General features: G+C 37.7%; 4 protein-coding genes across 13 annotated transcripts in view; 2 read left to right on the top strand and 2 right to left on the bottom strand.

Moving 5' to 3' along the window:
- The window catches only part of LOC107219228, a 32,883-nt gene extending 18,072 nt beyond the window's left edge, over positions 1-14,811 (bottom strand). Inside the window, exons 1-7 of one of the 3 annotated variants that reach the window (XM_046732620.1) lie at positions 14,681-14,811; positions 13,330-14,450; positions 12,632-13,255; positions 12,123-12,458; positions 11,797-12,021; positions 11,488-11,665; positions 11,186-11,396 (exon numbers count right to left, since the gene is read on the bottom strand). In XM_046732620.1, coding sequence (XP_046588576.1) covers positions 11,186-11,396; positions 11,488-11,665; positions 11,797-12,021; positions 12,123-12,458; positions 12,632-13,255; positions 13,330-14,392 — 2,637 coding nt within the window. In that variant the 5' untranslated portion in view covers positions 14,393-14,450; positions 14,681-14,811. Of the gene's footprint in view, positions 1-11,185; positions 11,397-11,487; positions 11,666-11,796; positions 12,022-12,122; positions 12,459-12,631; positions 13,256-13,329; positions 14,657-14,680 lie in introns of those variants that run through there. The other 2 variants (XM_046732689.1, XM_046732551.1) reach the window with 2 other exon arrangements.
- Positions 6,508-7,498, top strand: LOC124293280 (putative gustatory receptor 28b). The gene is made up of 4 exons (XM_046733559.1): positions 6,508-6,678; positions 6,793-6,861; positions 7,150-7,239; positions 7,376-7,498. The coding sequence occupies exons 1-4, from the start codon at positions 6,562-6,564 to the stop codon at positions 7,475-7,477; spliced, it is 378 nt and encodes a 125-aa protein (XP_046589515.1). The 5' UTR covers positions 6,508-6,561; the 3' UTR covers positions 7,478-7,498.
- The window catches only part of LOC107219229, a 43,176-nt gene continuing 31,772 nt past the window's right edge, over positions 14,787-26,190 (top strand). Inside the window, exons 1-3 of one of the 2 annotated variants that reach the window (XM_046733123.1) lie at positions 14,787-14,857; positions 15,866-16,196; positions 16,357-16,502. In XM_046733123.1, the coding sequence (XP_046589079.1) occupies positions 15,897-16,196; positions 16,357-16,502 (446 nt within the window). In that variant the 5' untranslated portion in view covers positions 14,787-14,857; positions 15,866-15,896. Of the gene's footprint in view, positions 14,858-15,249; positions 15,512-15,865; positions 16,197-16,356; positions 16,503-26,190 lie in introns of those variants that run through there. The other variant, XM_046733056.1, reaches the window with a different exon arrangement.
- The window catches only part of LOC107219231 (carbohydrate sulfotransferase 11), a 36,261-nt gene continuing 28,603 nt past the window's right edge, over positions 18,533-26,190 (bottom strand). For all 7 annotated transcript variants that reach the window (XM_046733499.1, XM_046733443.1, XM_046733388.1 and 4 more), the window contains 5 exons: positions 25,493-25,746; positions 24,339-24,579; positions 21,605-21,781; positions 21,314-21,471; positions 18,533-19,794 (listed from right to left, as the gene is read on the bottom strand). In XM_046733499.1, the coding sequence (XP_046589455.1) occupies positions 19,704-19,794; positions 21,314-21,471; positions 21,605-21,781; positions 24,339-24,579; positions 25,493-25,746 (921 nt within the window). In that variant the 3' untranslated portion in view covers positions 18,533-19,703. The remainder of the gene's footprint in view (positions 19,795-21,313; positions 21,472-21,604; positions 21,782-24,338; positions 24,580-25,492; positions 25,747-26,190) is intronic.

Below are 26,190 nucleotides of genomic sequence, written 5' to 3' on the forward strand. Positions count from 1 at the left end.
TGCGAAGTGGCAGCGATGGTTGTGATATTTCTAACCCTTATACTTGGCAAGGAAAAGGTACTTCAAGTGGCGCGTGTAAAGCACATATTTCGATACTTTCCATTATTGGCCTGTGTGCAACAGTGAGTCGTTGAACGACGTTTTCAGTTCGCCACGGCTGTGGATAAAGTCAGGCAACAGGATGCGGCGTTGCGACAACTCGGAATTCGAATAAACTACGCAGCAGAATCCAAACAGAGTTACATTCGGCTGGGAGGTTATTTATCAATCATTTTGATGATTCCAGTTCTCGGGTACTTCCTCCAGTTGAACTTTTCTTTGAAGTGAGTTTGTACTTGAATCATAAATGCAATCGAAGATCTTTGTTTCTGGAGGTCAGCGTTTGAAACGATTTTATTACACTGTTTCACAGATACTTCATCGGCTGGTTGACATTCACTTGCTCGATTACTTGGAGACAGGCAAGTTTGTATATGTTTGGAGACATGATTCGTCTCGTAAAGGACAGATTCAGGTTAATTAACGAACATTTGTTGAAAATGACTGAGAAAACAAAGAATTCTCTGCAGTCGGAGGTAATGCATGTACGCATTTATTTAGATTTAAGATCTGTTATTGCATCAATATTTAAACACTTGGCTGATCAACGGTTCTGTTCAATTTCAAACGAATGGACTGTAATGCATCGAAGGAAAATGTCATAAACTTGAAATTCAACTACCCTGAGAGTCCTTGGCAAAAACTCAATGAATTCAAATACCAACGTACCTTTGTTAAGAAAAATTTATTACGAGCAAAATGATTTTGCCGTTAAACATTCACATTTAGGAAACGAATACCTTCGTCAATTCGAATGTTCTCTTTCTTGTGGCCCAGAAACCACGATGACCATGATTCCCATCATTTCCCTCTGACGAATTTTCAACACAATTTTCAGGTACTGTACAGTCGCTACAGAATTTCGTTGAAAGTCCGTTCAATAGCTGAGACGCATGGGATTTTGTGCAGTGAGGCAATGGAAATCAATCAAATATTTCAAATCACAATTGTAAATCTTCCACACGTTACTTTCGCGGTGCAAAAGATTTGGTTCACCGAGAATTTAATGACTGTATAAATTTCAACAGGTTGTAGTAATTATCTGTAACAGTTTACTTTTGACGGTGAACTTGTACTACTGTTTGCAAATGGTGAACGACCGAAGTGACGAACCTTCCGATGCCAGTGGATTCCTTAGTTTTGCATTATTCAACTGCATTCAAGTGACCCTTCTGGTAATACTTTGCAGCATGACAAAAAATCAGGTGAGATACGATGAATAGTTGCACAGGTTTTCACACGTATTAACGCGACTATGGGTGGCCGCCAATGCCAAACGTCAAACAGACTTCACGAAAATTTTCAACTGACCGTTTTCAGGCTGATAAAACTGGAAAGGTGATTCACAAATTCACGTTCAGCGAACTCGATACGGGGTTGAAAGATGCGGTAGGCAAGAGAGTTACAACTTTTTTTTATGTTAATCTGGTAACAATACGAGAATGAGCGACATGGCGTACGAGGCATTCCATTATTACCGGACCACTGTTATACATTCTCGATAAATCTGTCCGTAATGTCTCTCCTACGTGTTCGTATTATAGTTGTAAACTTGTCACCCTTCTTGCTGTGATTAATGAATTATTAAATGCACCTGTACACAAGCAGTTTTGACCAGACTTCTGACGTCGGGAAAAAGCAAATATCATTATAACAGAAATTGTGCTTTTATTTCCAGATTCGATTGTTCTCGTTGCAGATGCACCACGAGAGGATTCAATTCTCTGGTCTAGGATTATTCCCATTGGATCCAAGTCTTATTCAGTTAGTAAGTAGTGGCGATTATCGAGTATTCGGAGTTATCGAATGTGTCAATTCATGCTACCTTCGTGACTTAAACTCGATCGAATAAAGGAAAGGCGGAGAGTTCACCAACTACTTCTGATTAATCGCATCAATTACAGGTAGCTGCAACTGTGAGCGGGTATCTCGTAATTCTGGCACAATTCGACGCATCAGCGCCGAATGCGACACCACGTAACGGGGCAAACAACTCACTCACATTGTAACGTGTCAGAATACCTCTACTATAATTTCACTTGCAACATTATTACAACTCACCCGCCACAATCACGCAATGTCATTATTTTATTCAGATCAACGAAATAAAATCTCATATACATAACTTCCGGAAGGAAGTTTCGTCGCGATACATTTAATCAAGAGTTAAACCCTTCTTGGTACATTCGTAATTTCAATTACAAAGTTATCATGCGTCGATAGGTCCTCATGAAGATAAACAGGAACAAACCGAAAGCGGAATTATTATTTATATTCTAACCATCCGACAGCGGCGGTTTTATTATTTATCACCATTCTATTCCTGTGTACAACATTCTAATATAGGAGGATCGGTATTATCCTTACATCTCCAACTATTCGCTGGTGAAAGTGGAATTATCCAAAGTACTCACCCATCCCAAATACATTTAAAACTGTGCTAACTTTTAAACATCCAACATTATTACTCCAACCCGTCATATGTATTTCTCTTATTCAGTCAATTCCTTGAATAAACAAATTAATATTTTTTTCATCACATATAAATTGTCTGTCTTGTCTCGTAAATTTATTTAAAGGTATAGTCCAAACGTTCTGAGAAGGATCTCGTCGCTTCTACATTTCCGCTTCGTTCTTAATTATTATTCCAGAAGGCAATTGGTGTCCAACATCCATATTTTACAAAGAGCACGTGGCCGGAATTCGCAACATTGAATGGTCACAGTCAATTACCTCGTAAGCCAGAAACAAACGGACGTAGAAATCAAAAATATTGATATATGATACATTACATAGACCAAATGATACGTTGGTTCTTAGTATTGATTACGAAATTTTGTCTCCAGCTTGAAAGACAACAAAGTTGTAACTACAAGTGAAACTATGGTGATCATGTTGAGACTTGTCTCGGTGGTTGCAATATTTTCGTCTCTTGTACTTGGCAAAGAGAAGGTATTTCCAGTGGCGCTTGTAACGTAGATGATATAATTCGTTGTATTCCATCGTGATGCTTGGTGGACGGTTTTTTCAGTTAGCAACTGTCCTCGACGACATCAGGAATAACGATAAAATATTGGACCAAATTGGAATTCGACTGGACTACGCGAAAGAATTCAAGCGGAGCTACGTTCAGCTAGGAATATATTTACCACTCGTTTTTATAAGTTCAATGCTTGAGGATTATTCTAACAAAGAGCTATCCTTCGAGTGAGCACTTCAAATATATGAATGCAACGAGAATACTTGAGTGAGAATGTGGCTGGCTGCTGGTACAAATGAGAAAAACAAGTTTGTTAAATTCTTTTGCAGACTTGTAAGTATCCGGTTGATTCATAAATCATCTATTATTTGGACAACGGCTTGCACATATATATTCATAGACGTGATTCATCTACCGAAGGGAAGATTTAGGTTTCTTAACAAACATTTTATAAGAATGACCCAGAAGGCACAGGAATCTCGATTTGAGGTAGTAGACATCAATTCACTAACCAAAAGAGTCATATTTAGATAATGAATGTTACCTCAAATTCAAATATTTTGCATCGAAGTTTTGAATATTTATTTTTTATTTTGTTCGACAGTACATGAAAAAAAATATTTAAAATTCTGTGTTGCATATCAAGTGTTTGAGGAGCCACCCACAGTGAAATGACGAAGGAACATAAAGCGACACAGTTTATTCGTACACCATTCAAGTACATCGATCTATCAATGGAACTCATCAAACAATGTTCGCCGGGCGTGTAGTTGTTTCATGTAAGTTCAGAAAATACACGGTTTGTCATTGTAGTCATTTTATCACAAATCTTCCCAACTTATCTGTACTGGAATTATCGGGAGTTGAATATTTCATCGGTTTGCCCCTTTTGTTTGTCTGGAATTCGTTGATGCTGCCTTTAGGAAGGCACAATGACCGTATACAGCCGGTTCGAATACAGTTACAGTGGGTGTTGAATAGATATTGAGTTCGAAAATAATCAAGCAAGAAAAATAGATGGGTACGAGATGTCAAGTAACTGAGAGAATAAGTTTTTCATATTTTCAAAATAACAATTCAAAGTGTTTAATGCTGCCACGTCGCTGTTGTAAGAAATGCATTGAATAACGTCAAGACGAAACCTGAATTTTTGGCGCTTATTCTTATCGCGATGGTGTATCAGCAATATTCATCGGTAACAGTGAAAAGAGGAAATGAAATAATATAAGCATAGAAGTTTCGCCGACGTGCGAAAAAGCTTCGATTCACTCTCGTATTCAAGCCTTAGAAAACGACGGTGTAAACTTTCATTGTGGCTTTTCATTCGGCTCAGAGAGACTATTGAATAAAGTACACCGCAATCGGACATTTTTTGAAAGCCCCATTTTCCCGGATCAAGTATATTCTAGGAAAAAGGAAAGTAGAAGTTTCATTTCATTGAAGATATACTGCAGTAAACAGACCGATGAAAAATGATCCAACCAAACAAGACGAATGTGAAAAATATATGCAGTGTCGAAAGTAAGTGCAGACCTTTAAAGATTGTGAAGAAAATACTCGTTGTATTTGATTTTGTCTCGTGCGTAAAGAAAACGACGAATAAATGTTATCTGCATAATTGTTTATACCAAATGTACAGCAAGGATGCGGTATACTTGACAGTTGTTTCTCTAATTTCAAGGCTCGAAAAAAGCTGATTCAGACTTTTATTCCGTACTAAGTGCCGCTGCGTGCGTTGGCCACGTCGCTGGGACGTTTCCACTAACCTTGAAGGGACCCGTTGGGAAAAGAAGGTACTCAACGAGTTACGTCTCGATCGTCTACGGAATGGTTATCGTCTCTCTGATAACATGGGCTCTGTTTCTACAGACGACGGAAACCAGTCAATTCTCCAAAAGGTACATGTGTAATTGTTTTGCACAACTTAGAATAAAAATCTATGCCACTTGCGTAAGCGAAATGACATCTCGCTCACAATTATTCACCACGATGATATGTTTCTAGCACGGAAAACTCCAGGGTTTCATTCATAAGTACGAAATCTGTGTTCATATGCGAAGTGACAGCGATGGTTGTGATATTTCTAACCATTATACTTGGCAAGGAAAAGGTACTTCAAGTGGCACGTGTAAAGCACATGATATTTCGGTAATTTCCATTATTAGCATGTGTACAATTAATTTAGTCGTTGCGCAACGTTTTCAGTTTGCCACGGTTCTCCACAATCTTAGTCAACAGGATGCGGCGTTGCGCCAACTCGGAATTCGACTGGACTACGCAGCAGAATCCAAGCGTCACTATATTCGGATGGTAGTTTATCTATCAATCATTTGGATGGTTCCAATTTTCGGGTACCTCTACCGGTTGAACTTTTCTTTAGAGTACGTTTGTCCATTAATCGTACATGGATCTTATTCCCGATTCAACCATAATGTCAACTCTTTTGATCCGAAAAGCGGATCGAAGTGGCGTATTCTTTCAACTCTCTTCTCTCATCTGCGGGAAAAAAGTAGCACTTTTCTCCCGCAAAATATGAGATTATATTTCCCGCAAATTGTTGTGTGACATCGTATCTCTTTCTTTTCCATTTCAAACTACATGTTTTGGTATCATGATTGTTTATCATGTGAATTGTTGACGTTGCTAGTATAGAATAAATGCCATACAATTGTTGTTATTGCATGTCCAAGATTATGTTCCATTTTATTTCTGAAAAGTATATTTCAACTCCGGTCGACCTATATCCATGCACTACTTGTTTGCGTCGTTTGGATTTTCTCCTCTTTTATTTTTAAGTCAATAATATTGTCAGAGTTGAGTCGGCAATAAAGTCCTGTGTGTAACACGGGAATAAAAGTCGATTGTACCCTTATTACATAATGTAGTATCACAACACCGTTTTACAGATACTTCATCAGCTGGTTGACATTCACTTGCTCGGTTACTTGGAGACAGGCAAGTTTGTATATGTTTACAACCGTGATTTTTCTCGTACGGGAACGATTCAGGTTCATTAACGAACATTTGTTGGAAATGATCGAGAAAACAAAGAATTCTCTGCAGTCGGAGGTAATGGATGAACGCATTTATTTAGCTTTAAGATTTGTCACTGTCGCAATATTTAAACACTTGGCTGATCAACAATCGAATGTTCTCGTTCTTGTGGCCCAGAAACCACGATGACCATGATTCCCATCATTTCCCTCTGACGAATTTACAACACAATTTTCAGGTACTGTACAGTCGCTACAGAATTTCGTTGAAAGTCCGTTCAATAGCTGAGACGCATGGGATTTTGTGCAGTGAGGCAATGGAAATCAATCAAATATTTCAAATCACAATTGTAAATCTTCCACACGTTACTTTCGCGGTGCAAAAGATTTGGTTCACCGAGAATTTAATGACTGTATAAATTTCAACAGGTTGTAGTAATTATCTATAACAGTTTACTTTTGACGGTGAACTTGTACTACTTTTTGCAAATGGTGAGCGACTCAAGTGACGAACGTTCCGATGCCGGTGGATTCCTTAGTTTTGCATTATTCAACTGCATTCAAGTTATGGTTCTGGTACTACTTTGCAGTACGACAACAACTCAGGTGAGTTACGATGAATCGTCGCACAGGTTTTCACGCGTGTTAACGTTACCATGGACAGCGCCATTATGAAACGTCAAACACGCTTCACGAAATTTTTGGACTTCCCGTTTTCAGGCTCGTAGAGCAGGAAAGCTGATTCACAAATTCACGTTCAGCGAACTCGATACGGGATTGGAAGATGTGGTAAGCAAGAGAGTTACAATTTTTTTGATGTTAATCTGGTAACAATGCGAGAATGAGCGACATGGCGTACGAGGCATTCCATTATTACCGGACCACTGTTATACATTCTCGATAAATCTGTCCGTAATGTCTCTCCTACGTGTTCGTATTATAGTTGTAAACTTGTCACCCTTCTTGCTATGGTTAATGAACAATTAAATTCACCCATACATAAGCAGTTTTGAAGAGATTTCCAACGTAGGGAAAAAGGAAGTATTATTACGATCGAAATTATGCTTCTACTTCCAGATTCAACTGTTTTCGTTGCAGCTGTATCACGAGAAGATTGAGTTCTCTGGTCTAGGGTTATTCCGATTGGATCCAAGTCTTGTTCAGTTAGTAAGTAATGGCTATTATCGATTATTCGAAGCTATTCAATGTGTCAATTTACATTGCCTTCCTGAATTGAGCTCAATAAAATGAAGAGAAAGCAGAGAATTGATCAACTAATTCTGATCAATCACATCAATTATAGATCGCTGCGTCTGTGACGGGGTATCTCGTAATTCTGGCACAATTCGACGCAGGAGCGGCGAACGCGACAATACGTAACGGAGCAAACAGCTCACTTGCATGAAATGGTCACAGCCAATCGGGTTCAAGATTAGAAGATAAATATTGTAACGTAACTAGACACTTGGCTGCAAAAGTATGGAACAGTAACAACGAGGATAAGATTGCTCTGGGTGATGGTTTGTAGATAAAAGGTATTTAGAGTGCTAATAGTGGACACTATTTGTCAGACATCGTCAATGTTGTAGTGAAAATAGAACTCAGAGTGAAATTTATAACAAGATTTCAGCTTTAATTATATAATGCAAAATGTGGGATCATTCTCTCAATACGTTCAAAATAGAGGCACATTATAATATGCACTTTGCCCTAATTCCGCTGACGAAAATTCCAGTGCACGCGACGGAATCAAGTTTTTGACTTTATCCACGCAGTGTGTAACAAACAGTTTAGATAGGCGACGGAAAATCGTTTCGTCAAGCTTCACTCTTTCATTGTGTTCGTCATATGGAATGGTAATATTAACGTTGTCTAACTGCATTCTTTGATAAACTGAACGCAGCGACTCGAGGCTATTGGGAGTCGTTTTCTATCCTTAAATCACGCAGATACAGCATGCGAAACAACGAATCTTAAGATTTTCCAAAATCGGTTGTCATTTCAGCAGAAATAAAAAGGTTTCGACTTCTTACGCTATTTTCGGGGTCCAAAAAGTATTTCGTTTCGATACAATCGATTCCCAGGAAGCTTTACAACTAAATTAGGATCTCAGAACTCGTATAGGATCGATTGCTGACAACCGACAAACATGTGGAGTGTTTGAAATAAACGTATAACATATAACCATCGTGACTCTGATTTCTATCGTGTTATCTATCCGCTCTTCCCAGTCCACGAGCATCGCACGAATGTGCTTAAAATGAATAAATTAGTCTCTACATTAAATTCAATGCCCGAATCCGTTACGATTTCATATAGATACCGAGTTTATACAGTTTGCTTCAATTTTTTCGTTTTGTGACAATTTTGTGGCGCACTCGTTATGCGCCGTAACTGGTTCGTTTTTCATACCGATAGACTTTGACGACGATGAACCAATGAACGAAAATTTCAGTTTGCAGATGTACTCGAAACTATAAGGCAACAAGACCATACATTGCGTAATCTTGGAAGTTGAATAGAGTACGCAGCAGAGTCCTACAAGAGATACATCGAGATGGGAATATTTGTAACACTCATATTGACGCTTTACACCAACGACTTTTACTATCATAGTTACATTACATAGTTATATAATAGTTACATTTCAACTCACGGTGAGTACTCGCATCATGTAGAAAACGAATGAGAAATCACACGTCACTTGTCGGCCTGGCATTTCGAAGATTCTCTGGCTCTTTACAAAAGTTCAAAACTTCGGCAGCTAACCGTTAGACTGGCTGGCATGGATATGTCCGAATATTATACTAAACGCTGACGCGTATCTATGTGCAAATGTAATTTTACTTCTACGGCAAAGATTCATACTTCCGAATGAACATCTGAAAAAAATCACCGTTCAGATGAAGGATTTCCGACCCGAAGTAATGGAAATCATCATCAAATTTAAGGAGCATCAGTCCTTTCGATAAGTGTATCACTTTGCTGATAAACACTTCCAATGATCTGTTCGAATCAAATGGGGAACAGACCTGAACGAATGTACTTCGAATGTACTTTCGAATCATTACGTCTCCCTTGTCATTAGACGGACTACCATTTTTCAGGCGATATACGATCACCGAAGAATTTGTTCGAGATTTCGTTCCATAGCTAAGGTGCGTCGTGTATTGTGCGACGAGGCGGTAGAAATTAACGAAATATTTGGCAACAACGCGGTAAATTATCTACGTAACTTTTGTGTAAACGTATCAATAGACTGCAAACAATAACTCCAAATTCGTACAGGTAGCAGCGGAAATTTACAGTCTGACAATGCCGACATCCTCCTTGTATTACATCACTAAAATATTGAGAAACGCCAATTACAGCTACAATGAAATCATTGGATACTTCATTTGGGGAATAATCGACTCAATCGACATTGTTCTGGTAGTAATTGTTTGCGTTACGGTTCATAATCAGGTAAGGCGTGTATATTTTCAAGAATCCATATTTTCGATACCAAGTACGTAAAGAATTCATCCGACCCTTCGAAACCTTCTGTTCGAAGGCTCGTCTTATAGGGAACCTGATTCACAAGATCCATATCAGCGAAAACGACAATCCGTTGAATAACGTGGTACGCGATACGATTTCTATGCATGAATTGGAAGAAACTCGACGTCAATTACAGCTACGCTTCATATTGATAAAGAAAAAGGTATCCTTTCACTTGCAGATCCAATCATTTTCACTCCGACTACATCGCGAGAAGGTCGAGTTTTCCAGTGCTGGATTATTTCGACTGGACGCAACTTTCATTCAGTCGGTGATTTCACTGTTTTTCACACTGATTTCAGATCGTTGGAACCGTCATAAAGTACCTCGTTATTATGATACAATTTGACTTGGCAGTTCTGCACTTCACCGCATCCAATAATTGAGCAAACAACATAAAGTGAATCACGGACGATCATTTTTTTGGAAATGTCAAGAGAACATTTTAGCGTATAAATCGAAACTCGGGTTTTAGCTACACTTATCACCAAATGGTCGTTGCACTCTTATTGGAACAAGCACATAAGTCGATAATTTGTCGATGCTTACGTAAGAAATGTGATGAATTTAATATAATTTCACGCATATATACCATAAAATTATTTTTGATAGCACGATTGGAGCATCTATCAATTTTATTATATCACACCACCAATCCAGTCAAAGAACTTTCCTCTGGCGATCAGTCCCCTTAATATTGTCAGTGGTCAAAGAATACCGAAAAAAACGTTAAGTAATATTTGAACGCTCCCTTTGTGGTATGCTTGGTTTCCATAATTGTTAATACCTCATGGAATGCATACCAAAATTTCTTGAAAACATTCATTACCCCTAACATTAGAAACCTTAGAAATAAAAGTTTTTTTTCACAGCACTTGGCATGCGAGATCAGGCACTGTGCAGAAAAATTCCTATTTTCATTATCACTACTAGTGTGTATAGTTATACGCATCAGACACTATTCAACCATTTGTTGACCTAAATATGTAACAATTTGTTAAATATTTCGGTTTAACGTCGCAGTGGCGCAATAGTGGTTTACTAAATATCGCCTATTTTCTTGCGCTTCAGATGTCATCACATCAATCACTAATTGCTTGTTATATTTTCATCAAATGGATAATACTATATGCGTATATTGATATGAAGCCAATTGGACATGTAGAGTGTTTAACAAAAGTAATAAATGGCATGTACAGTACATTTTATCCAAAAAACGTGTAAAATTGAAATGATCTTCCTATCCTGCTAGTGAATAGTCGAGACCATTTCCAATTTCGCGACAACTCGAGTCCTGTAACCGTTTACGCTCATTCTAGTTCATTGCAACAGTGACCAAGTATTTGGTAATTTTCATACAATTTGACGGAATAGCCGCCTCATCATGTGATAAAGCAAGTAACGTATTAATGAAAAATTACGAATTGTTCAATGCGTATCAAACCATTTAATCTCAAAATCAGTAAGAGATAATCTGCAATTTTTATTGTAGAAATATCTAATTTTACTTTACTTTGCGAGCGCCAAAATTCCAATTCAATAGGAAATGTTATAGTGAGGAATTATAGTATACCTGCAAAATAGTTGATGAGTTGGTCCAGATGTCAGCGTCTTGGGTCGAGATATCTTTGCCAAGTGTATCCAAGACTTCGCAACATGCAAGATTACAAGTTTCTCCATCGGGAAAGGTAGTGCAGCTAATTTCCAGTCGACTATTGGGGTAATCCTTCTTCAGATAAATGTCAAAGCTGAAGCAGCATCCACTGCAGCAAGTGTCTTCACTTCTGAATGACAAAAATCATGTTTGTACACTTACTGGTCTGAAATATTGGGTGATGGAGTGTAAAAAAAGTGATCAGTGGTTGTTATTTTTACCCAGTGACCAGCGCCCGCATGAGAAAACATTTTGAACTGTCTATCCTGACGAATATAGCTGAATTCAATTCCAGCGGAAGCGTTTTCGACAAAACAGCGAACTCTTGGGCCACACGAAAATAATTTCTGGGTGATCCGATGTCGGCAATGTAATCGTTTTTGAAAGTGTGAGTTTCCACTGTAGTGGAATTAAAATGGTGGTGAAAGTAAGCATGTAAGTATGAATTATTGTAAATCTGAAGTCATTTTTTAATGTACCTCTACTACTAGAGTAAATTTGTTTGAGTAATGTGAGAAGATTATGCTTACAGTCAATATTACAGTTACAAAATTGAAGGGTTTTCAGTGAGTCTTTGTAGGTGAGATCCAAGTTTTTGACTTGATGACTATGTGAGTCGGTATTCAGAATCAGTTCATTCGAGATCGAGAATTCTTTTTCAGTCTTTACTCTATTGCATCGATTCGATAAGCTCGATTTGATCGACTTAGAAACAGCAATTATATTTGTTGCCAGCTGTATTTTTTTCAGATCCCCTGTATAAAATGATACAGAGTCCTAAGTATCGTATCAGACAATGCCAGAATATACAATGTGTTCAAATTGCAGCTATGCGAAGAAATTTTGAATAACTCACCTTGGGCGATGGAATGATTACCCTGAATATCAGTTAGAATATCCAAAATCAATGTGGCATTCTCTTCCTGAATTTTCATGAGATCAGCTACACTTTTGTCTTGCGCATCTGTAGTTGTCAGTAAATCAATAAGGTCTGGATACGATGCCAGTTCAATTAGTATATCAATAATCCTTGAATAGAGTGGCATCGAGCGCCATATTTCGAAAAATGTGTCTGCGGAGAGTTTGGATTTGATGAACGGAAGCAGTACGCTCTCTTCAAGAATTTGTACAACGCAATAAAAGTTGCTATTCAGTATAAGCATCGAATCATTTGATACCGTTACAGATAATTCTGCAAGAAATATTCATAGTTGAATTATAAATGAAAATTACTTAATTATATGTGATCTACACGTTGCCCCGACGTGAACTCATAAATTTTACCTAAAAAGATGAAACTTTGCATCAAATTTCTGAGGGGCTGATAAAATAAACTGACTGAAATAAAAAATTGATGTGGCGTACCTTTCGGAGTTTTGATGTTGGTATTAAAAGTGGATACGATATCATTGTCCATCTGGTTGATGGCTGGTTCATTTCTTCGTTTGATTACACTGTCATTATTTTTGCTGTTCGTACTAGAACTGCTTGCGGAACTAATGAATTTACCAATGGGGATATTCTTGATCGAATACCTTTTGTTTTGTAATCCTGGTGCGCATTGTGAATGTGATCCCAGTTCAAAAGATGGATTTGTAATAATGTTACAGTGATTCCGGTCGGATGAACGAATATCTGCTGTTCCGTACTTTGAGGAACAACTTTGTGTAGCTATAGTTTCATTCTCCATAAGACGATTGATCGTCTTGAATATCAGCGAGGAGTAACAGGAAGGCTTGCAATTTGCCGATTCCTCGTGGTTCTGTTCGTCGAACAGATTACCGTTCGACGTGAGATTGAAAGTGAAGTACGAATGAGTTGTTGAACAATCAGGCGTGACGCAATTCAAAGACAAGTTGTCGCATTCGTTTCGAAAACAGTTCAAAAATCTTATCAGAATCAATTCGATTTCGTTATTATTCGTTTTCAAGATATCGAACAGTGGCGAAGGACGGAATTCAGGTGATATCGGTACAGCACTTTGGATATCTACAAAACAAATAAAGATCGATAATTTATTCTGCGAACTGTTTTTGAAAAAAGATTCAAGTTTTTGAACTTACCTGTTGTGCAAATACTTGTGTTCAATTCGTACGTTGGCTCGCTAGTCAGGGCTTCGTTTAGTTCGAGTAAGATTTTCTTGAGGACCCCAACTCTGATGCCATTATGTCTATTGTGAATGTCGACAGTTCCGTTATTGTCAATGTAATCTTTGATTTCCATAAGCACAGAGGCCATATTCCTTGCCGGATTCCAGTTGGCTAGTTTAACGAAGTCCTCTTGTTCAAATACACTCTTCAACTTTGGTTTGACAAATCGAAGGAGTGGAGGATGAGACGGATACAAATCCATTGCAAAACCAAGTTCCAACTGAATGTGATCATATCCATACAATTGCTTGACCACTTTTAAGTCTTGTGATATTTTTGACTTTGGGCGAAAATTTTTCAGGAATACAGACCATCTGCAAATGTTATTGTCTATTGGGTCGACGACTATACCGCTGGACACCTCGCTGCTCATTACATTTATCAGATCGTTGATAAGGATGGCGGAGGCAGCTGAGTTGCTAAAAACTTGCTGAGGATGCTCCATGCTAACACCGTCGAACATGTCTGATATTTTTGGACGATTGTATTTCAGTCTCAGCTCTCCTTCCTTTGCTCTCCACTCTCTCTTCTTTTTAGAAATTATACATTTCCACTGAGTAATTTCACTCGAGTCAGAATCTTCCGAGCTCGAGAGATCAATGTCGTCCTCGTTATCGGATTCTAGATCAGAACTGTCGTGACGACAATTTTCAGAGGATGGTGTGTAGTATAGGAATGCCTTTGCTAATATAGCCCCAATGGTCAATTTCTCTGGGAAATCTATGATGAATTCGTTTAGGGCAATGCACCAGAAATCCATGCACTCTGTTTCCATGTAGAAGCTGTCTTCATGCTTCGGATAACCAGCAGGACAGAGTAAACGAAACTTGGTATCGTGTATCGACAAATCAAGAACCAGACGACCATCTTCAGTTACACTTTTCCCTTCGCAGGAAAATTTTCCAGGATTATTCTTCTGCCACATCTTAAAGTCAGACATCAACGCTTCATGTTCCGGAAAGCAGTCTTTGTCCATCGTGGTCAATGTAACGATCGAGGATGTAAGACGCAGGGACTTTATATTCAAATTATTTCTACAACAATAGAGATTGTGATTATTCTAAAAAGCAACTTTCACTTGCCAAGCAAGAGATAAACTGTAAGCAGAATTCAATTTTTTTACAGGTCAGATAAAGCGTAAATAATTGTGGACAACAATGTATAACAAAGAAACTACGCGTCTGTCGAATGATCGTGATTACTGTTGACACCGACGAATTTTCCGTCAATTGTTTACAAGATTGTTATTAGGATTATCGATCACCTCAAGTGTTGCGATAGGTCATAGAAAAACACCGCACCGCTTCGCCTTCTCCTTGGCGAATGTCGTCTCAGCAATTCCGAGATACGTGACAAAGAGGTAGGTGGTCATCAACCTCGCTCGTCGAAATCCCGATTCCCGAATGCGCAGCAAAACCTGCTACTGCGAAAGTACACAAAGGTACGTACATCCATGTATAAGTGTGTATGAATGTGTGTTCGAACGCGCAACGCGCATATTTGTATCGGTTGCCAACCTCCAGAATCGAGAATGCGCGATTGCGCGTCTAAGAACGCCACAAATGACGGCTAGGGGATGTAAAATTTCGAATCCAAGTTGCATTTCAGTGAAAATCGGAGACTGGAAAAGAGCTTCGCATCATCGTGCGTCATTAAATAAAAACACAGACTCGAATGTCTCGCGCTTCAGTTTCAAATCTTTCGACGCTGATTTAATGTTTTCTATTTCACGGTTGGTACGACCGCGGTCACGTGACATCGATCACGTGCTCCTTCAAAATACGTTTGCCGCCACGAATTGCTCGTTGCGCACTTCACGCATCACTGACCATAGCCAGTGATCACAGCTGACTATGACAGCATGCACAGCGGCATGTGGGCAGTTGTTTTGGTTAGGTTAGGTTAGGCTGCATCCTTGGTGAAGTTTACGCTCGTTGTGTTGATCGTACCTGTGCAATTAAGCACGGCTTGACGTTGCCCAAACTCGTTGCGACGAAAAATTCGAGAATTGCTGATTGTAATTTGCCGATATAACGCTGCTGGAACACAGTAGCCTGTCAAATCTGTCACGTGGCTTACGTTGCCAAGATCACCGGTAATTATTTACTTATGACACGGTAGTTGGTGTTAGGGATATTCTATGATGTTGAAGTTAGTAAAGTTACCGTTACAAAATATTTAAGAAAGAAAATATTGAAGTTTTCATGACTACGACCTTCGAGGAGGTTGAGGCTAGTCTGGTATCACCTAAAGTCTACGAAAACATTTTTTCTTTGTCTTCCCAATCCCTAAACATTACCATCATACGACCTGACTAGTCAAGGTCGTGAAACCGACTTTTGACACTTATGTGTTACATGAACGCTTAGAATTTTATCTCATGAATTTCAGGCTGTTGCAGAACCCATATTTTTAATACGAGTAATTACAGGTACCGATTTTTTTTCAGGCAATAAGAAGCTGTGAAATAGCGAGAAACAATGGACATCCTAGATGATATGGATATGTTCGAGGATAGTCCAAGTGGCATTACCGTTGGCAATCCGTTGGAAAGTGAGTTGCAAGCGAGTTCGTCGACTCATGCAGAAGTTGCTGAGAGTTCGAAGGAACGTAATCCTGTCAAGGATCATTTATTAAAACAGTTGAATGAGGTGGAAGATCGTATCGAAGGGAAGAAGAAGGAAATTGAAGAAAGTTGTGCCTTACAAGACAAGATTCTTCGCAACTTTTCTTCTCGCGCATTCTACGGATCGAATTCGTCCTCTGATTCGGATAGCGATGTGAGTTGGACTCGGTTTAAGCAAGTTAGTGATATTGCTTGAAGGAAATTTTGTTATATGAAAATGGGAGAGAATTTATCTATTTGAACGATATCATGTTTCTGAGGCTGAAAAAAACGGCTTTACCATTTCAAATATTGATATATGTACATTTTCACAGTTATTTACCATCACTGGAGAGCCAATTGTGAAGAGGAGAAAGTCTAAACGATCGAAAGAACAGCCGCTCATCGTCAAAGATACGTGGCAGCATATTATTGATGAAAAATGGATCGTTGGTGTTGTTCTGCAAAATACATGCAACCAGTAAGTATTATCCTTTCTTGTACAAGTTAAATTGACGTCGAAAAATTTCAACAAACTTAGCACTTTCTATATTTGAAACCCTGTACCTCTCCCCTCGATTTAAAAGTTGTTCTCCATTTTTCTGACACGTGATTCAGCTGCATTTACTTTTTTTTTTATGTCAAGGGGAAAGATTGATCCTTTAACGAATGTTTTTTTCATATTATGAGAATACAGAGAATGTTCTGATGAAATTTTGCAACTTGTTAAACTAAAGTTCGCTTTGAACACGCACAACGTTTATCTCTACATTCTTTAATCAGGATGCGTTGAATTATATTCAGATTATTGATAGGGGATAATTGATTGATATTCAAGTCAGCGCTTTCAAGCTCTAACAATTTATTAATCATTTCTCCGTAAAGCACATATCGCGAAACGATACGTTTGTGTATCACACGTAATAATATTTACAAATTTCTAGAATTCGTTTTTTCTTCGCTTTACCAAACGATGTTGCGTTATGCATATATGTATAATATATTTATACTCGCGTCAATTATTAGTTACTTTGGTCGATTTAACAAACTTACCCAATTTTATAGATTAACTAATTGTACGTATAATGTATATGATATATTATTGCAAGTAGCATACGTTATTATCTCTATATAAAATTTTCATGTAGTCGATACTTAATTAAATTTACTTGTATAATAATTTCCAATCTTTTCAAACACGGTTTGATGGCATATTGAAATCTTATTAAATTACTCGATTATAATACGATACTCCAATATAATTAAATCCAAATTCCCTCAATAACTACGAAGTTAGCCGCCGTTTAATTTCTTAGTCTTAATCTGCTATTTTTTCAACTCAACAATTCGCGCGATATATAACATGCAATTTCTTTATACACTCATCAGCGTTCATGAATTACTTCTTAATCGCAGTTTAATACATGATAAAATATCGTGCTATTCAAAGAGATTTTTTTTCTCATTCTCCGACACAAATTTTATAAAAAAAAAAAAAAACACCCCCATAGACGGACAAAAGGTGAAAATCACGCAAGAATTTTCCGCTTCTCGATCAGCTACGCATAGAATCACACACTAATTAACTCAGATTACTGTAGAAATTGGAAACCAGAATTACCAAAAATCGTCTAACGCCGTGAGTACATGTTGGTTGAAAAATTGTCAAAGATTCGTTGCAGCTCGATTATACGTGGTGTAATTTAAAGTGTTCAACAATTACGAAAGGTCAGGGAAGGAATATTTTGGACCCCTTACAGATTTGGAGTGGTTACACGTTACGTAGTATAATACATTTTTTATTTGTGTTTGTTATTTAAATATCCTAGTTCCACGGGTATTAATATAGGCATATTCAATCAGGTATCTAAAATTACGAAATCACCTACCAAGCTATGTAGATAGCACCGAACGCTTGTTTATTTATATATCTCAACGCGACTTTTTTATCCTTAATATAATTCAAATTATTCCTATTATTATTGTTATCATTACTATAATTATAACTATTTTTATCATCGATGCCAAAAAGTTCGGAAATGGTTGAATGTTCTTTCCACTTCGTCGTCGTTCACGGAATTATTATAATTTATACCGAACGTCGGGAAATAACTATTCGGAACAGCCTCGGTTCCTTTCAGCATCATTCCGTATAATTATATTATCGCTTTTTAAAGCCTCATTATGGAATGGATATAATACAGTTGTGTGTATTCAATTTATACAATATGTAATACGTATTATATGTGTGTGTCTGCATATTTTATATATATATATATATATATTGTATACACCTGTAACTGCGTGCAACCAACTTGTTAGCATTGGACTAAATTCTGCACGTTAATATTGTGTTATACAGTGTTTTTATGCATACAGTATATTCGCACTCGTTATCCGTAATTTAAGATGTTAAGTATATGCAGTTATACGCAATAAGCTGTTGAAAATTATCCTGTTTATTTATACATGTGTAATTCTATATTACGTAGATCGTACGTATATCGCAGATTGATTTGTTTTTTTTTTTTTTTTTCAAATTTATTCTACCAACGCGCACAATCTTCGTTCTCTGTATTCGTTGTCGGTGAGAAATTGCAGTTTCATACGGTGGTATTTATTAATTGTTATTCTTTTTTTCTTTCTTCAACGAACCATTGAACTGCAAAGTCTACGGTTGAAAATTATCTTAACACACGCACACACAGACAAATACACGTCACACTCGTGGAAGATTAACGAAACTGTGTAAATTCAACCTTATAATATTTAAAATATGATCGTGCAGTAGCCGGTTTAATTTCGCCTTTCCTAATTTATTATTGCTATTAGTTACTCATATTTCATATGCATTTGATGTGTATACATTTGTGTATTCATTGTTACGTATTATATAACGGCAATAACATTTTCTTTTTTTTTTTTCATTTTGTTTGTAGTAAATTTTTTTTTACCGGCGTTTTTACTCTCAACGCGGAGAGGTTATTTTTACCGGTTCAGATGTTAAATCGTATTCCGAAACACGTTATACAATGATTGCAGTGACAGAGAATTCAAATCGGTGGTAATAAATTTTTAAATATTTGTTGTTCCTTTTGATGGTAATTTGATCGATCAATTAAGGCTACGGATAAAAACTTACAATTAAATAACGTTCACGTGTTTCAAATTTTTATTATTTCAACGGATCAATTTTTCTGCACTTCGATTAAATTTCATTCCATCTTTTTGTTCATCACCTCGTTACTTTGGATAAAGCATATTTCTACTCTCTACTTTTCTCTCGGAAACCGTTTCGTGGGGGAAAATATTTTTGTTCCTAATTAAAGTGTTCGTGTCTTCAGGGGGAAACCCGTTTAAGCATTTTTAGTGCTTGAGTTAGCTGTCTGGGAAGGGTGAAATCGATAGAAGTGGAAGACAGGTATCCTGCGTTAATTTCACCCCGTCTTTCCGATATTTTCCCCCTTTTCTCTCACGTCTAGGAGCCGGCAGTTTTCGCATTTTCTTTTTCTTATATCTCCACAGTCGCGAGTCGGTCAGCGTTCCAATTATTTTTTTTTTCTACCCCCTTAATTTTCTCGGCTTGTTTTTTCCCCCGTTTTCTTAATCTTGATTTTCACCCCTTCTTTTCTACCATCATGTAATCCACTTCACAGCGAATGCGATTTTTCAAGTCTCGTCCCTAATTATTTGGCGACAAAGTCGTCGCGTCGTCTTCTCTGCCAAGTTCGAAGTAACCGTCCGGCGAATAATCGAACAGGATGAAATCGTATCTAGAATGAAAGGAAAAAAAAAAAAAAAACAAAAAATAAACAGGCGATTAAAAAACACAGTTAATTTTTTACCGTAATGAGAGATTTTTTCTAATTCCTTATTTTCACGTTCACGTATCTCGAACAATGAGTCTAACATCGATTTTCGCGTTCTATTGTTATACCTCTTTTTTTTTCACTCCCTTTCCCACCTTCTTCTTTGTCAGGAAAATTGTGGTCAACGCTTTCGCACGTCAAGCCCAATCAATTAATCATTTTTATTTGATTGTTACGTTTTTAATCTAAAACCAGCTACGTGTTTCAATAAAAAAAAAAAAAAAAAAAAAAAAAAACAGATTTGCTCGCATCTCTCCGTGTTCGTTGAAAAATTAATTAGCATCATTTTGACGCGTTCGAACACCGTTTGGTTTGTATAATTTAAATGAAATGCCTTCTTTTTCGCGCAGACAAATTAATTACCGCTCATCGATTAGTTGTCGGATATTTAATCCGTCAATGTGAATATAATTTTGATGCATAAGAAGAAGAGTTTGAGGTCTTCTGTATCATGTAAAATACAAGAATGTAACTGTCGATTAGTTATTCATAATATTTTATGTACAGTATACCCGGTGCTAAATTTATTTTCTTATAATGTCTCGGAAAGTTGAAGGGTTTCGGAAAGTAGAAGGACAATATTTTCCATTCTTTTTTTTTTTGTAGACTCTTGAAAGGTTGCATTGAATGAACGCCGATAAAACAAACCGCTACCCCAACTCCCAAGTACTTATAATTCCCAAGTGGAAAACTTTAACGAATTTCCTGAATCGATGATTATTTTTCACTCATCGCTGCAGGTCGAACGTAAAACGGTAAATTTTCTGGACTCCGAAGACTCAAATCGCAATTATTATTGACCAAGAAAATTGGAAGAAGTTACGAATATTTTGTTTTGGCAATAATAACAAAAACATCGAAAGAGAAAGGGCAAAATATAGGTTTTAAGTTTTCCGTCAAAAATCTCAAATTTATGCATGACTCAAAAGAATTAAGAGCGCGTAGTCTGAACCTTATCAAAGACCGAAACACGCATTACCAAAAAAAAATTTTCGATTTTGAGTTGGTTGTTCGTGGTCTCTAAGGCCCAAAAACAAGTGATTAGATGCGCATTTATTTCTATTGAAAAATTCTGGACTCAGCAATTTTACCGGATGCTCCCTTCAACACGAGCTGTAATTTTGTTCTTGTATAAAAAATGAACTTATAGAAAGAAAAAAAGCTTGATATTATACGAAGAAAGAGAAAGTGGAAAGAAAGTTGGAAGAAGAACGAAATTTTGTAAGTATGCGGAGCAAAACGAGAGTAAATCAAAAAATTTCACGATAAAACTTTTGTTTGTTTCGTTGAAAAATAAAAAAAAGTTGACGGAACAATTGATTTATTCATTTTATTTTCTAAGTACGATTTTTCGACGAGAATAAAAATAAATCTGGCACGGTATTAATAACGATGGTGATAAATGATGGAGTTTGATAATTACCTAAACATTTGATAGAGATCTCGGATTTGAGATTTGGTAAGCTGCGTGAAGTAACTTTTGACAGCGTTTTTCGTCTGCGTACCGCGAGTCGGGTTTTTCCACTCCGGTTTTATGACGTGATCTAAGTGAGCGTGTTTTATCAGATAATTCTGATCGTCCTGCGAACAAAGAATATGTCTTGTAAACCACAAAAAATAGGAGGAAAAAAAAAACCGCAACCTTTCGCCGTGACGTAAGTTTGAGGTGAAACGAAATCCGAAAATAATTTCAAAATTCCCAATTTCAACTCACGTGGAGTGTTTCGAACTTCGCTATTACGTCGAACCGCACTTGACACGGTGTGCAAAAATTGGCAATCGGTGTCCAGTGCATGTCCAACTCGTTGCCGGCTTTCCATTCGCACAAAAGCCATCTGACAAATTCTTCGAAGAGCGGATATCTTGGTCCTTGGCGACCGCCGCTTGCCGTCTGAAAAGAAAAATAAATAAATAAATAAATAAATAAATAAATAAATAAATAAATAAATAAATAAATAAATAAAAACACCGTCGAGTTATATCGCGACAATATCTTGAAACTTGAAAATCGACCGCGCATGCGCCAAATAATTCAATCTCATTGGTCGGCGAAATCTTCCCGCAGCGATGTTTTTTGGGAGGAATGAGAGGAATTTTTTTTGTTGAGAAATTGAATGTTTGCATATATTTGATTTATTGTCAAAGATACGGAGAGTAAAATGAGAAGATGCGGAGGAAGAAAAAGGGAGGAAAGGTGAATTTAGATGTTGGACGAATGGACGCAGTGACGATACGAATGTAAATATTCAAGTTATCGCGAATGCGAATATTCATTTTTAAATCTGTCGCCGTTTCTCCACGGCTAAAAATTGACAATTGACTGCAAGTTACACACGGCACACGTTAGCACCGATTGAATCTTATTTTGGAAATAGCCGAGCTGATCCGAACCAAGCCGATTGTTTGTTTGATTATTTAACGAAAAATTGATAAAAGAAACAAAATAATTTCTAGATTAGAGTGTAATTCAAACGTGGAGACAAACATTTATGACAAAAGTTCAGTGTCAAACCAATGTCCTTTGTCTTATTTAATATTATTTTCACAATTTTTATAAGCAAAGTATGAAGTATTTGTGACAATCAAATTCGCAATATATTCGCACGACTTTTGCAAATGCGAATGTCAAGAAACATGCGAATATTCGTTAAATCGGCTAAATGGAAGATGACTTTAAAGACTAGTTGCAGTAGTAGAGGGAGCTTTTCTGCTGATGCGATACGGAAACCGAGGGCGGTGAGGCGATGATAAGAAGAGGATGCAGGATAGAAGGTAGCTGCAAGTGTGTGGGAAAAGAATCTAAGGTCCGGAGGACGTGGCATATACATGAATATATTAAATGTGTAGAATAAACGTGAAGGCAGAGGATGAAAATTGAATTTCGATCCACTCGAATGAACAGCGTGGCTCGTAATTTTGAGGGATGAAAAATCAGGTCAAGGAATAGTCGAGCTGCTTATAATTCCCCCTTTTGGATACTTGTGGTTGTCGTTGGTCTTGTTTTTGCATTAAAAAAAAAAAATTAAACACTACATTCTGCAGCGGTGATCTTGTTATTATTATTTACGAGGTTGATTAGCCGTCGTTGCTGGTGGACCGACAATGAATCGTGTATAATAAGGCATGATCCCCTGCGAATCAAGTAATTCCACTCTTCTTCTACCCGGTGTGTGAAAAGAATGTCAATTAGGGACGGAGTTGCTTCGTAATTTCATTTTCACCCCTTTATAATTATCGATACACGGCACATCATGGTTTAAAAACCTGTTATATACACCGCTTTTAATGTATAAAACTTCCCCGAGTTTATTTTTTTTCCATTTAAATAATATGGTCGAATTTTCCGGCGAACTTCGTCTCCCGCTTACTTTTTTATTATTCCTTAATTATGTTCCTCAGCGATTTTCGCCGAATAAGATTTTCGTAATTGGCTGATCAAGTCTCTTTTTCATTCTTTCGCAACGATTACAGCATCTTATCTCTAATATTTTTATGTAACTTTATCGTTTATTATAAACTTTTCAAAACAAGGATAAAATTTCGGTCGATAAATTACCGGACTTCACTACTGTTTCGAATAAATTCTATTATCGAATTTCGTTTCGATTCCGCTCATTGAAACGCACATCACAGAAAAATTTTAAAATTAGATTCTTGCGTTTTATAAATTCCGAAATCGTGTATTTTTTACCTAATTTCGATAAACCAATGCTTACATAATTTCGCTCGTTTATTAATCATCTACGATTTACGTAAAATGATTCCTTGAAAACAACTTTAAAAGTTTTTTTCTTCTGTTACTTTCCAAAGTATTAACGATTTTCTTACATGCGTATATATATATATATATATATATTTTTTTTTTATGCCTCAGAAACGCAAACGAATCCCGGCTTTTAGGCTTTATAACCCGACAGCTCCGTCGAGTGAGTTTAGTATGGTAATTGAGTTGAGACTGAAGGAAAAGTTTTCAAAGTGCAGGATCATCTCGGGCTCACAACGGCTCGATGGTCCCTTAAGTTTCCCGTCACTCGTAAACCGGGTAATTGAAAAGAGCCGAAACAAGGCTTGACTGTTACTTCGAGTTTCAGTTAAGCGGGGGCTTAATCACCCTCTGAAATTGACGACACATTCCTCCAGCTGATACGTAGTATTCCCATTACCTAAAACGCAAAACTACGTGCCGGAATAAAGTGTCTACCAAATTTTACTTAAATCGTAGCAACGGTTCAAAAACCATTTGCAATGCGAAGAGCTTAAAAAATCTTCACTTCGTATTTCCAAATTTCGAATCTCAAAATGAAGATACAACTAGCTATTTAAAATTGACGTGACAATCAGCAAAGAATTGCGAAAAAGTGTTGATCTCTCCTTTAAACCCCCCCCCCCCCCCCCCCCCCCCCCCCTCCTCCGATTGTTAATCCAGTTTAATTATAAAAATTACTCACCTTCCGTCTGTAATGCGACAAAATGTGCACTCCAAGTTTGCTGTGATACGTGTTGGGCAGACTCTGTTCGAGCTTATCTCTGTAACCGCTCAAAAGTCTCTCGAACGGATGACGCACTATCAGGAAACTGACACTGTCGTTCAAATACGTCGCGAGTTCTTTTGCCGTTGGTCTCGGGTACCTTTGACGTGCCAATGTCAGCGGAACTGTCTTCGACGCCTTCAAAAACTGCGCGCTGTACCTGCAAAGTTCGTAAGATGAAGAATCATGGTGATATATTCAATTTGCGAGGTGAAATTTTCGACGGAATTTGATCAGGAATCTCGTTCTCTCTCGTTTCAATTCGAGTGAAATAACCAAACATCGGCAATTTTCAAACACATTGTACACGAATTATCTTTCCTCATGATTTGAAAACTCTTAGTTGAAACGATAAAGAGAATTTTTTCTTAGCAAGCATCGGGAAATTCTAGGATATTTTATTCCAGTCCAATCGATTTCCTCGAATGCTTGTTCATCTTTGCGTCAGGTACCAAGCATGACCAGCTTTTCAACGGTCATCAAACAATACTCAACATCATCAGCGACCTTCAATGGTCGAAAATGATTTCGAGGCAAATTTGAACACGTGTTGGATTAAAAAGCATCACTACATTTGCATCGTGACCATTCAGCTGCAGCTGAGACTTCCAAAGCAACGTTCATCAATGGTCTAAAAATTTCCAACTGCCCAAAGGTCTGATCCCTCCGAATCCCAGTTCTCAGTCCTAATCGAGTAAACTACTTGGACAATGACCGAACCGACAAACATCGTTATCGGTACAATATACAAGTGAATTGTGATCAGCAAACCCAGTTCACACGTACAGTGTACCATCCATGACATCTTTCTAGGTGTTACGTAAGCTTCCATCAAAGCGATGACAAAAGGTGCAGAATATACAAAAGGGACATGGCGGGGTTCGACGAGATGAGAGCACTTCCGTTTGTCCCCGAAAGCCTTCCCTCCTTCAAGAAGGTGCGCCGCTATTGTCGTTCGAGGGATGACGTACTGCTCGAGCTTTCGCGTTACAGGTATTTACACGAATGCTGTATCGCATCTTTGTCGGCTTGGTTATCGATAATCAACATCTCTTGGCACGAGATCACCTTACCCTGCAAGTAGATTGAAGTTGTACATCCACGAGGTTGAGGCCGCCTTAAAGATGTTGCACCAGATGAGGTGATGCTGCCTGTTAACGAGGAACTCCCAGGCGTTCGGCTTGTGGAGCGAGTCGTTTCCAGGTTTGTCCAAACCCTCCTCCGCGCACTTTTCCGCCAGGAAATTACGCCTGTCGGCTAGTCGATACTCCGTTTCCACCAACCTTTCCTCCTCCATTATACGCTCCTCGATGGTCCTCGCCTCCTCCTTGAAAATTGGGAAAATCAGAGGTTAGGCATGAGTGGCGGAATCAAATTAGGGAGGCCAACTCGGCATCTGACTATGAAAGTAAAACAAGGATCAAAAGTTACGTCTACAGTTTTTGCACCGATGACGGTGAACCCTGACGAAACAATGTTCGTGTTGTGCAATGGCAGTGATTCAGGTTGGGATCAAATTTGACAGGATGGAAAAAAGCCCCATATTTCATGTTTTCTTCTTCTCATTTCCGATATGATAATCATTGACTTTGATTAACCCTTTGACACTTTTTTTTGAATCGGTTATTCAAGGTTTATATTCAATTTTTGAGGTATCGGTACCATTTTTTTTTTGCGTAATTGAGGTTCTGAGATGTCAATGTTTATGTTTTAAGAGGAATTATGATGAGTCCGCGAATATAGCGAGCGCTATAAATAAATAAAGTCTTGT

This window comes from Neodiprion lecontei, chromosome 1 (genome assembly GCF_021901455.1).
Source record: "Neodiprion lecontei isolate iyNeoLeco1 chromosome 1, iyNeoLeco1.1, whole genome shotgun sequence".
In the NCBI taxonomy this organism is placed as follows: Eukaryota; Metazoa; Arthropoda; class Insecta; order Hymenoptera; family Diprionidae; genus Neodiprion; species Neodiprion lecontei.

Bases quoted from the DNA above. Each gene is read 5' to 3' on its own strand.
- LOC124293280 (XM_046733559.1), top strand. From the start codon at position 6,562: ATGGTGAGCGACTCAAGTGACGAACGTTCCGATGCCGGTGGATTCCTT. The intron at 6,679-6,792 runs GTGAGTTACGAT...TCCCGTTTTCAG, and splicing joins GCAGTACGACAACAACTCAG to GCTCGTAGAGCAGGAAAGCT. The intron at 6,862-7,149 runs GTAAGCAAGAGA...TTCTACTTCCAG, and splicing joins ATACGGGATTGGAAGATGTG to ATTCAACTGTTTTCGTTGCA.